At 41.9% G+C, this 12,911-nt stretch overlaps 1 protein-coding gene across 1 annotated transcript in view; it reads right to left on the bottom strand.

The window, feature by feature from the left end:
• LOC131432901 (intermembrane lipid transfer protein VPS13B) overlaps positions 1–12,911 on the bottom strand; it is a 32,658-nt gene that overhangs the window by 19,233 nt on the left and 514 nt on the right. Inside the window, exons 2-6 of the mRNA XM_058599482.1 lie at positions 10,166–12,848; positions 2,736–5,859; positions 1,128–2,681; positions 957–1,069; positions 125–659 (exon numbers count right to left, since the gene is read on the bottom strand). Coding sequence (XP_058455465.1) covers positions 125–659; positions 957–1,069; positions 1,128–2,681; positions 2,736–5,859; positions 10,166–12,848 — 8,009 coding nt within the window. The remainder of the gene's footprint in view (positions 1–124; positions 660–956; positions 1,070–1,127; positions 2,682–2,735; positions 5,860–10,165; positions 12,849–12,911) is intronic.

Here is a 12,911-nt window from a genome sequence, read left to right as displayed (position 1 = left end):
AATAAATAATTGTAATTTTTACTGCAAACATTATGAATATTTTTAACTGCCTTGATCGAGAAAAGTTTACACAAAAGCGACAGTCTCCCAGCTAGAATTAAGTAAATTAAAATTCTTCACTTACCAAGGTATCTGCTCTCAACGTAATTTCCACGGAACCATCCAATGGCAGCACATAGCTGCTCGATGTTTGTTTCTTTCCCTCACCGTTGAGATAAATCAAATCGGACTGCAGGTCACTTCCAAGGTCCACCAGCTCGACCGTGAATGCCGTATCAATATAATGTGGCATGAGAATGTTATTCGACTGCACTATTCCGACCTCGTCGGTGGTATGGTTCCTTATTCGTATCGGGCAGCCCAGCTGGTTGATGAGCAGGCACCAGGGAGCGATACATAACATCAGGCAGCAGGACAGTTCGTGTGCGGCTTCACAACGATACACGGGCAGTGTCGACTCTTGGATGGAGTTTTCCCGCTTCCAGCGTAGTTCATCCTCTCGAGAGCAGGGCCACTGCAAGCGGTGACACTTTTGAAGCATTTTGATTGCAGTTTCTACTGATCGGAATTGCTCAGGTACTTGAAAGAAGGATCGACCATCGATGAGGCGATACGATAACATGGCTCTCCTCTTGTCTTCACCGTGCGGTGACTTGAAGCTGTAGATGGAAAAAATAAACGTCAGGAATTATGACTTGACTGTAACACAAATTGTGTTTCTTGACTAAAATTAGTTTTTCCAACATGACATTTTTATCCTATCAAAGTATCGGTTTCTTTTTTCGTTATATTTCTATTTATGTACTTATAGTGTATCGCTTTCCCAATGACATCTTTGAGCAATGTAAAACGAAATTTCTTTTAAGTTTCATTCCTATTATTTTACAACCTGCTTGCAATAGGATAAAACAGTTTGAATTTGACGATATAACATTGCATAAAATAAATATACTCACTTCATACGAAAGAGCAACTCGTGTTCGTCAGAATTGGTGCCGGAGACAACGAGCTGACGACGTTCTCCTTGTCCATAAACCGAAAAACTTTGATCAGTTTTTTCCTCGTAGGCCTGTAAGAAAAATTAGGCATAAGTAATTAAAAACCAAACTGTAAACCTACCTACTTACCGTCGTATTAACAGTCAACAGTGATTGGATCATGAAAAGTGGCCAAATTATTACAAGCACTCGCTCGTTAAACATTTCCCTGTCGTCTGCACACTCGTCAATCCGTTCCCGTATGATTCTAACCCAGTAGCTCAGGTAACCTTCTTTAGTCATCGCTGTTGGAATCTTGACCAAATAAGGTTTCGAACCGTTCATAATTTCCCGCATCGGTATGTCTCCGGACCAGCCTTTCTTTTCGCCATCGATGGCAATCTTGATGCTCTGCTGGTTTCGATTGTTGGTTGCCTCGAAAACATTGGCGTTGGAGTTTCCGTCGATCAGGAAGTTAGTGGACACGTAATGCTTATCACTGTTCGGTATGATTTTATGAAACCGGTACTGAACCTTCAACCGTTGGTCAGTCATATTGAACAAGCTAATCTGTCCGTCGATGGTGACCCGTTTTTGAGCGTTGCTCAAATTTTCCACCCGCACCACGAACAATTTTTCGTTTTCAACATCTTCCTCGTGGATCGGCAGAATTCTTACATAGAACAATCCTTCCTTTGCGACAGAGAATGGTTGTGAAGCAATTTCCTTAGTGTTTTCGTTAAAAATAATCTGCAGCTGTTGCGTATGGTGGAAGCTTCTGAAAACGTATATACACAATTCCTGTGTACCGACAAAAATGTACTCTCCTGTTTCGAACTGTCCAATTTTCAACCCCACATGGGTATGATTACAAACAATGTACTTTCCATACAGCAGTATCGATTCTTCCGGAGAGTTCCAAACCTTTTCGGCGACCATTAAATTGTACACGACCGATGGTCCGCATCGGATTGAAATATCTTCGGAAATAACTTTCAACTCAAATGATTGCTCCTCGATGATAGCAGTTGCCTTTAGATTCACAAGCTCCAGCACATTCTCGAACGTGAAATGGCTGTAATCCAACAGGTCGCAGTGTAAGCTCAATTCTCCACTCAACAGTATGTCAAAGTTGTCGTAGATGGCCGTATGAATTCGGAAGAGGCTGGCATTCAACATCAGAAACTTGTGACTTTTTGACTCCAACGTTTCCTTACAGAAACGATAGCGTTCGAATGGTTTCGGAAGTTTTGAATCGATCTCAAAATCAAACACGTTGAAAAAATTAACCTGAACCGGTCGCAATTCCAGCGTCAATTCCACATTCGGAATCAGCCCGGGTGTGAACATCGAATCAACTCGCATGCAAGCAACGAATATTTTCGGATGCAGTCTGTACGGTAGATTGACAATCCGTCCCGTGGCCAGGTAGGTATCTTTCAGGACGTCCGTGATATTTGCGATAATAGATTTGCTCTGCTCGGCGGTTTCGCCCGCACTGTCTGTGTCAAGCGAATCATCGTTTTCTTTGATTACACTTTGGGTCATAACGATTCGCCAAATGGCGGAAGCGATCTTGCGCGACGGAAGCCTCAGATCAACCTTTTCCGTTTCGGACAAGGTAAATTGACACAACTCGAAAAAGTCACCAAAGATGTCGGAGAAGTATTCCAGCTTACATTGAATGATGAGAGGTTTGGCAGACTGAAAATTGAAAATTATGATTAGAGAAGCCTTTACAATCAAGAAGCGACTTACGTTCATTGGCACGGGATAAACGTTTACATTGTAGAGTGCACGTGGCTGCGGGTAACGCCAGCAGATGATTCCAACGTCCCGGTTAACGATCTTGATTTGGTACGGCAACGGAAGCTCGTTCATTTTGCTGGACTCAATAAACTGAAACGCTCCGGCTCGCAAATCGTCTTGGTACAGTTCATCGGATGTTGTCCTAGATTCACGATGCGAGAAACTAGGTGCTGCGATCGGTATTAGATTTTCGTGGTTGGGTCTAACGTTCCCGTTGTTTATTTCCGGAGTGCGACCTTCAGTCTGTCCACTGGATTTTGCTGCAAGTGCTCCATTGAAAAGTTCGGCCATTGTTTGAATTTCCTTCATATTTTTCGGATTGAAGTCTAACTGAAGATAGCTCGAACGTAGCTTCATCTGAATCAGAGGATCACGTTTCCAGTACTCTTGCATCAACGCTGCCTGTAGATGGAACGAAAAGGGGTGCAAGATCACGAAAGATCCCTGACAAAAGACCAATTCATCGAGGTCCAAGCAGAACGATAACCGCTCGGGACGATCCTGTACTCGCAGTGACGATTGAATAGATGAGAAAGACAGCTTACAGTTGTAGGCTTGCTGATCTTCGTACTGCAGGTGGATCATAACTTGCGAAAGTCGCACGTTTACCGTTTCTACGTCGTACAGATTGGATTTGATCATTTTGAATTTGTTTCGGCTCAGAATCGGTTTGAGTAGTTTCTTTGGTGGTTTTCTAGTGGATGGTTTAGTCGGCGGACCACCGATAGATTCTTTGACGATGTTCAGAAGATCTTGAATTACGGTCAATTTTTGATGTGAAATGGTAAATTTAATCGGTCGTCTAAAATCCACATTCAGTTCATTGTTTTTCTTAGTCAAACTGTTGATGAATCGGGTCTTCACGATTGGTTGTGGTATTCCAAGATCATCCGGTTCTCCGGGTAGGGTTTTTAGCAAATACAGATCATCCAGTTCTATGATCAGATCAAACAGTGAAATTTGAACCACACGCTCTAACAGATTCAACGAAAGTAGCCCGTTTGGTTGAGCCAATACTATTCGGAACAATGGTCGAGGTTCTTCGTCAACGCGTGGTTTCTTGTCGAAAAGGTTAACTTTGAAGTACCCTCCCAAGAAACATACTTCATAGGGCATCATTGGCTGATTTGGTGGTAAACTACCACCAACTACTGGTTTGATCTGTTCAGAGGAAGATCTGGTTGAAAATTTCCTCAGATGGGAAGCTCCACCGCTTCGTCTGCAACTGGAAGAAGCCCCAGCATGTTTCACATCGGAGGTCCGGAACGTTTCGACTCCGGAATCTTCTTCGAACTTGGACAGCTTGGATTGACTGCGACGAAAACGTGACGGTTCTGAGTCCCGGAATGATTTCACCGACTCGATACTGATCGTGTCCTGACTGGGAAGATTCACAAACAGAGCCGGGTTGAAATCAACGACACTGCTTTGAGAGGAAGACGATTGCTGAGGTAAAGGTGCCAGAATGTGCAGGATATTGATCAGTTTCCGAAAGATTTGACCCGCTAACCGTAGCTGATCGAGATCAAGATCCATCAACAGATCGGACATACAGTTCAGTTCCATCGCTTGACCACAAATCAGAACGTGCTTATAAATGATGCAGGGCGCATAGACAACCGAGAAATGAAATTCCTTAAAAATTGTGCTAACTTCAAAGTCACGCGATCGTTGAACATCTTGCAAATTGTTCCATTCGAAGGCCGGATTGTCGTGATGTGCCGTGGTGGAGGTTTGCTCTTCGATGTAGTTCACTATATCCGACCAACGGGCAGTGCTCAACGAGATGTCCCGCAGAACCAGTTCGTACTGGCGATCTTCGATTTTTGAACCCGGCACATTAAGTATACGCATCTGAGCAGCCTTTGTGTAGACGTCTGGTCGCAACGGGATTCTACAAATCGGATTTTCCACGTTGTGATGCATGGTAATTGAATTGATCTTGAAGATGTAGGCATTGCAAGTGTCCGACGATGTGCGTAGGGGTACAAACAATCGCAAACCTTTGCTAGAGAACAGGATTAGTGGAACGTCTTTCACACTTAGATTACTGGTGGGAACTTCTGTGTCATCAGTTCGCATGAATATAGCTAGAGCATCGACACACTGTTCCAGTAGATCAAGATCCAACCTCAAATCAACTTGTTCGAGCTTCAAAATGACCTCGATTAAAGTGTCGTTCTGTTCGCGATTTTTCTTAACCGTATCCCACTTTGTATGAACATTGTTTGTTTCAGCCTTGGTAATAGTCAAGTTCAGGAATGTGTCGTTGCCGGACTTACTGGAGCCTCCTGCATCGGTTTGTACCGTCAACCCGAGCGCTTCATTTTTTATCCAATTCCCTTTCCCATCATCATACTCATAACACTGTCCACTCATACCGCCAACCTTAGCTTTGATCTGCAGATAAACATCCTGCATGTCCAAACTAAAAATAATATCTTCCAGTTCGACTATGAGTTTCACTTTCGGTTGGCCACTTTCATCTTTAGCAATACAATTGATGGTCACTTTGGAGAACGTCCATTGCATCCAGATGGACACCGGCAGCGCATCCTTTCGACCACTCTCTTTTAACGTTTCTTCCGACGTCGCACTAGAGTTATGAGCAATATCCAAAAAGTCTCTCAAATCAGCAGCCGTTGCTGTGCTGCCACCTTTCTGCGATATCTCCAACAGTTGAGGTTCCTTCTTACCACCTCTTACCTCCCGGGTCGATTCGAACATCGGTAGCGAAAGAATTCTACCGACAGTCGCATTTACCAGCACCAGTTGATCCTTGCATAGATTTACCTTCAGCGGTGACGTGTCGACGTGGAAGCAAGCCGATGACGCTACGCCGTCGTCCTTAAAATTCAGCACAACCGAAATGTTGGTGGCCATTTCGTCCAGCAGTTTACTCATATGTCTGTTTTGGTACGTCCAGCTTGAAGCATTGGCCAACGAAACGGTCCACGGGAAACTTTCCCGATCGTCTGACCAAACCGATTTCGCAAGGCTGATGGGAAAACGATTGATTCTGGCCGACAGATTCGTTGACTTGAACGCCGAATTGACGGTGATCAGCGGAAGTCTTGAAAAGAAATGGAAGCATGATTTGATTAGTTAGTTCCGGTATGAGAGACATTGTTTGTCGGTTTTGTTTTCGACTTATCAGTGAAGAATATGTTTATCAAGAAAGCGAAAGAGTAACTGAACCTAGATTTACCGTATTACTCCTGAAACTGAACTATGTCTTATCTATTACTAAACCAGTAATATAATAAGTCAAGGTCTAAGTTCGGCTTCATAAACTGGACCAGTAATATGATAAGTTAACTGGAATTTCCAGGTCCAGGATCTGCATCAGTATTATGATTCAAGTTCAAGTTCAAGATCTGGACTTGAACAGGTAATATGGTAAGTCTAGGTCCAGATCCAGAATCATGGATAGATTCTGCACCAGAACATGAATTTTGCCGTTTTGCTTGGAAACTAATTTTGAATTAAATTTTTTATCTCAATTCTGAATTGTAGGCCGTCTGGATTCTGGAACTAAATTGTGGACTGTGTCAAGACAGTGGAACTACAACATTATTCAACTGGTGCTTCAGTCAGTGGCGAAAATGAGGTTCCATTCTTCGAGCCTGAACGCAAGAAAAAACAACAGCTAGTTCTTATGTGAGCATATCTGCCTTTGGACGTTCGCAGTGTGAGTTTCGCTTCAAACAAGAGCGATTGCGTCATCCAGCTACTGGTCGTTTGCATTGGAGCCAAATAAAACGAAAAGTGGACAACGATGGGGAACATTATAACAAAATCAGCCGTTCTAATGGCTCTTAATGTTATCTAAAGAACAATTAAGATTATTCCGTTGCAAACTGAAGGTAAAAATCATCAGTTTAGTGCAAATCCAGTATAATTTTATTAGCGTTGTGCACTTTTCGCTGTGCGAAATTGTTTATAAGTATGTCTGAACTCTGGAACTGAATTCAGGAACTAAAGCCGAAATCAGGGACAGGGAATTCATATTCAGAATACAGGTTGAGAAAATCGTTCTAGAACTGAATTCTAAACTTGAATTCCAAACTTTAACTAAAGAACTGAATTCAGTTCCAAAATCTACCTTCAGAATACATGAATTTAGTTTCAGCATGCAGATTCTGAATGATGGAGGTGAAATCTGAAACTGAATTTTGGAATTAAATTTGTAAACTGAATTCAAGAATCAAATTCTGGTTCAGAAGTCAGTTTTAAAACTCAGCTTCAGAGTTAAGATCCAACGTTTGGTTCCAGAATCCAAGTCTAAAATTCATGTTTTTAATTTTGCTCATAAATTCTGAAATGCCGAACTTCAATCAAGAAATTGAATTTAGTTTTAAACCAATTCCAGTATCCAGGATTACTAAATTCCAAAACTGAAATTAAGTTCAGAATTCAGGTGGACTAGATTCCAGTTTCTGAATTCAGTTGATAAGGTTTTCTTCATTTTTGTTTCCAAAAAATTGAGAAAACTATTTTTTTGAGTTATTTATGGTTGCTGAAACTTTCTGATAGCATGGAGCAAGAGTCATGTCATTGCTTTCAGTACAACTCGAAATATTGACGATTAAGTTCACCCACTTCTATTTCTACAGGGCGAATTTTTTACGCGGTACGTATACCCCGTAAAAAAGACATTAGTTTATACAGATTTCACAAAAAAAAATAGAAAAAAAAACAAATTAATCTCTTTCGTCTAAGCTCTCTTTGGTAGCAGTGATGAGATAAATGTTTCGTAATCAATAGAAGAACCATAAATTGATCTGAGAATCTTAAAATTGTGTAGATATTTGAAGATCAGCACTGATTTATAAAGATATTATTATTTGAATTTCTCAACTTTATTGTCAATTCGAGACTTGATTTAAGGCTGCATGCTAAGCCCTGATATCCCACATCAACTGACGAATTCAAAATTTTGAATTGGATGTATATTTTACAGATTTCGATTGCCCGATGAAAAATTACAAACAAATATTTTATTTCGTTGTTTTAGAGTGAAATATGAATATTCAACAGTCATTAATATTTTTCATTTTAAATCGTATAATGTTAAAATAAAATTCTTTCAACAAAACCTAACATGCGGCATCGATCAGAGGGTACATTTCACAATTACATTTCGGTGAAATGTAATTGTGAAATGTACCCTAATTACAGTTTCAAATCGTCGGCGTAGATCATCCAGAACCAAACAGCAATCGTGGCATCGTTGAAATACAGTGCGTACAGAAGGGGACGCATATTACTGCCTTGTGGAGCTCCTGATTTGTTCGTGAACGGGGATGAATTTGAGGTTCCCTACTGTACTCGTAGAACTTTTCCACACAAATAGGAACTCGACCATTCAACGTGCTTGTGTGATCAGTTTACGTAATAGAATTGGGAGGTCTATACAATCAAAAGCTGCTTTTGGATCAGCGTCAGGTGGTGGTAAAATCGAGCAAATTTATATTCACGGATCGTCCTGGCATAACCCATGCAGATCGATTGATATATAACTTTTTGTACGAGAGAGAACAACACTGCTGACTACTATTTCGAATAGCTTGGAGGCAGCATTTTTGTAGATTGGAAACATGATTCATTTACCAAGTTTATTCAATCGTAGCCGATAACATGAAAGGCAATTTTGTGTCATTTTTGAGCAGCAGCGATAGCAGTTGATTTAGCACATTGAGTAAGATTCATCTAGCCTAAAACAGTTCTTAATTGATTGTATTAACGGGTGTTTTCTAGAGGGTTTGTTGTTTCAATAGAGGTTACTCTACTGCCTGAATGTTGTTTTGACAGTGTAAAGTAACGTCTCTACTCAGTATTGTTTGGCAAATCATCATGAATAGGTTAACTGTTTATAGCGCAAAATTTTCTTCAGTGATGAAGCGCATTTTAGTTGAATGAATACGTCAAAAATTACCGATGCATCCCGATAATTGTACTGTTTGGTGCGGTCTATAAGCTGGCGGAATCATCGGTCCTTATTTCTTTAAACATGGGGAAGGACGACGCGTTACCGTGAATGAAAATCGATACAGAACCATGATCAATGAATTTTTGTTGCCGAAATATTTGACTCATTGAAAGAACATCAACATTATTTCGAGAGCTGGATCAGTTAATTGGCCTCAGCGTTCGTGTGATTTGACGCCACTTGTTTATTTTTGTGGGGATAAGTGAAGTCATTGATTTATGTGGATAAACCAGCAACGATTGATGCTTCGGAAACCAATAATCAACGTGTAATTACTGAAAAATGTTTGAAAAAGTGGTCGAAAATTGGACCTCAAGAATGAAAAAGGTTAAAAATAGTCGTGGCGGCCATATGCCCATAATCATATTTGAATGTTAAATGCCAAAAAAATAATCTACCGAATTAAAAAAAATGGCAAGTTTTATTTAAATTTCACATACTAATCGTTCTGAGTGCTTTTCTACACCATAAAAAGTTACGGCTTTCGGTGAGCTGTCTGTTGGTTTTTTTGTTCAATAATTTTCCAAAACTCCTTTTGTTTCTCTGATATCAAACGATCTTCCTCTGAATATATTCAAATCCGATTTTCTTCGGGAAATACGTACATCCATTCCAGTAACTTATATTCTCAGTTCTACAGAATCAAGATCACTCAGCTTAGCTCTGATATTTGGGTTTCTCTCTCTCTCTGTCACGTTTGGATCTTATGCTTATGGCAGTTGAAAACGAATTGCTGTCTCAGTTGCAACGTCGAAGCGGTTTTATTGATGTAGTCATTGACAGATTTTCTAGGCGTGCAGAGAGCCGAATTCTTCAATTGTATCGGTGATACGAAATAAGTTTAATGAAAAAATCCCATCCAAATGAATATCGTTATTTCATTCCTCAATCTATAGTTTATCATGCCACATAATCAGTGTAAAACCCGGAAATTTTTTCACGATACGCCACTGGTGTTATGATCTGCAATCTTGCAATCGATTTTCATATCTGAATGAACTTCGTCTGAGGTAGAAATTTTGCCAATGCTTCAGTTGACTTGAACTCTAATCACTAACCCAATCAATGTTTCCTAAAATTTCCAGAAACAGGCGGTCGTTTGAACTAGTAGAATGGTAGAAAACTCTATAATTTTCCACCTGCAGTAACCATAATTTCCCATCTCTCAACTTTTTCAACTGCTTAGCACTTCAATTTGAACTGTTATGCACTGATGAGTAGAGTCACAATCTACGGTTGACCAGCATGAGGTCTCTCAAATCACTCAAAAGATGAAACTCAAGTAGAGAAACATTTTACGATTGCTTAGCGATTTAAGTTGAACTACTATACTATGCACTGATAAGTCGAAGACGAAATTACGTGAAAACAAGCCATGCATACTTACTTCAACATCAGAATTTCGTTGTCACCAAACTCCTGCTCGGGTTCACACTTTCCAATCGACTCCTGAACGATGCTTTGCTCCGGAAAGTACACCGTACAATGGCAAAGTTCCAGATGGAAAATGATTCGCCGTGTCAGTTGTTTCCAAAATTCCGTATCGGTCCGACCGGAGTTCACTTCCCGCTGTACACTTTCTTCGTCTTCGATGACTGTTGATCCGGCTAGCGGGCGAATAGGCGGTGGTGGTGGTGGTGCATGTGGTTGTGCTGGTCCGGTGTCAACTTTATCCGAGCCCGAGTGTACCGAAGTGATCGGTTGCGATTGTGTTTTTTTCGACAGCTGCAATCGTTCCTTGGACTTCTGCGGGCTGAACGAATGGCGTGTGTGGTTTCGAACCAGGGGATTTTCATTGTGCAGCGCGGATTGTTCCAACAGAAGACTCAGATAGTCGTACAGGGTGGGATCCACGTTGACACTGAGATCGAGAAAGCGACCGTAGAACAGGGGAGGATGTTCCAGTTCGTGGAAGCTACCGTCGATCGGTAGTTGAATTATGGCCGTAAGAAAATCTTCATCCGTCGGATGATCCGGCCAGAGGGCTGTCAGTGATCGTTGGATGGTAGCCGTGTTGGGTGTGTACGTCACGCACCGGAGACTGCGAGATGTCAACTTGTGACAGACGGTTTTCTCCGAGTAAATCTGACGCAATTGTACGTGGGAAATATTCAGCTCTAGCATTGGAACCGTTGATGAGGAGACATTTTCCTGAACATCCAACGGCGGATTGAATGCGTTGGTTTGAGCGATGAGCGATCGAAGAATCGAGAAAACAGTCACAATTTGATGCGGATTCAGAACCAGTTTCAGATCGGACACACCGTATTTACGTTCCATTTTGTTTAGTTCGTTGTTGGGCCAGAGTTCCGGAAGGATGAGAAATCGCTGCTGATGGTTTAGATTGATTGCTGTCGCGATGGGCATTTCTGAATCATCAACCCGCAACTTTGCTTGGAATCGTTCCAAATTTAGTGAAATTGTTTGGAAACAACTATCGAACAGTTTGGACGGTGGCTCCGGTAGTTGGCAAGTCATAAAAATCAGCCGATTTGGGTACAGTGGAGTAAGAATGTTACATTCGATTCGGTTGAATTCTACACGAACCGTTAGTCGTGATGTTTGGCCTTGTGTTTTACTCCGTCTTCGGCCAAGCACGTATTTGGGATGATCGAACGGATGTAGTTCCACTACCGGTGTCATGATTGTGATGTGAACCTGTTTCAGCGGAATCTCACTTATCAGAGCATCGTAATCTTCTGCCGACGGAGGAGGTAACTGTTGAAGACTGGGCGTTGGTTTTTCATCGTAGTAGGGAGAATATTCATAGGCATCCTTGTAGGATATCAGCGTTTTCATCCGATGAAGCGTGTCGGCACCGATGTTAAGATGGAACTTCCCCACGAATGCCCGAATCATGTACTTCTCCGATAGGTTACTGAACTCTAAATCACTGCCGAAATCCGACGTTCGGCGATCGTCCGGAACCTGCACCTCATGAACAACGTCCATTGCGATAACCGGCGATCTGGTTAGCATAACATCTTGACTGTACGTCCCCAAATGATTATTCCAGTTAACATTGTACTTCCGAGTCTCGCCGGAACTGTCGTCAAAGAAGGAGCTTCTGATATGTTGATTTTCCACCGCATTCGAACCCTCACTTTGCAGGATCTGCTGAATAGTCAACGGTTGTTCACAAGGACAATGGTCGAGCGACTGCAGACTGATCTTAGCAATGCCACCGCTAAAATTAAACCATTTCAGTCCACACATCAGCACCTCACCGTGGACACCGTCCAAATCCAGCTGTAGAAATGGATTGTATTTAATCTTTTTCGCCGTTCCAACCACGCTGTCCCCCACCAATTCCTGAGTTTTAAAAACGATCTTCAACCGATCAACGTAACATCCGGAATGGAACACGTGAAATGCATGATCATCCGAAAGATCACTCTCACTTTCCTCCGGAAAGAACGACGGCAGCAGATTCCATGCCCACGAAAGTAACGATTCCTGGCTGGCCTCACCTTCTCCCTCGGCTCCCGTTTCTTGACCAAGAGAAGTTTCACTTTTGATTTTACCTTGCTTCAGTGCCATTCCCAGTTCGAACAGGCGCATCAACATAGGAAATTGTTGCGAGGACACATTCACGTCCAGGAACTTGCTGTGCACGTCAATCCTCGTGATGGAGGACCGATCCTGTGTCGGCACGTTGCTGTACTTCATAAGCACACGGACTTGCAGAGTACTCCGGTAGAGAACCGGTTCCTGGCAAACTTCAATTTTACCAGCCGAGTTACGTTTGTCCAAGCAGATCGTCAAATCCACGATGTTAATCAACTTTCTCAACGAAACTCTGGTCGGTGAAATATCGATGAAGGCTGGATTCCAACTGGCATCCGCCGATTCCATCGATAACTGTTGAATATTCATGGACACCACAATGTCCTCTTCGACGTATTTGAGAATTACGTTGTGACATCGAATGGAAATATTGTTCGCAATTCTATTAATCAGCGATGCCATGTATCCCGGCGGTGGTGCTTCTTCGGTGTTCAGTTTTTTTCTGTTACCATCCCTTTTCGATCCGGTACGGTCTGCCGGTTCCTGCAGCTTCAGCACAAACTCTAAAAAAATACACATCCATATTCAATTCGATAGCTAATTTAACATTCCCAAACTTTCACCTA

Source organism: Malaya genurostris, chromosome 1 (genome assembly GCF_030247185.1).
Source record: "Malaya genurostris strain Urasoe2022 chromosome 1, Malgen_1.1, whole genome shotgun sequence".
Lineage (NCBI taxonomy): Eukaryota > Metazoa > Arthropoda > Insecta > Diptera > Culicidae > Malaya > Malaya genurostris.
The sequence above is the reverse complement of the archived record's forward strand: the minus strand, read 5'-3'. Positions and strand labels throughout refer to the sequence as shown.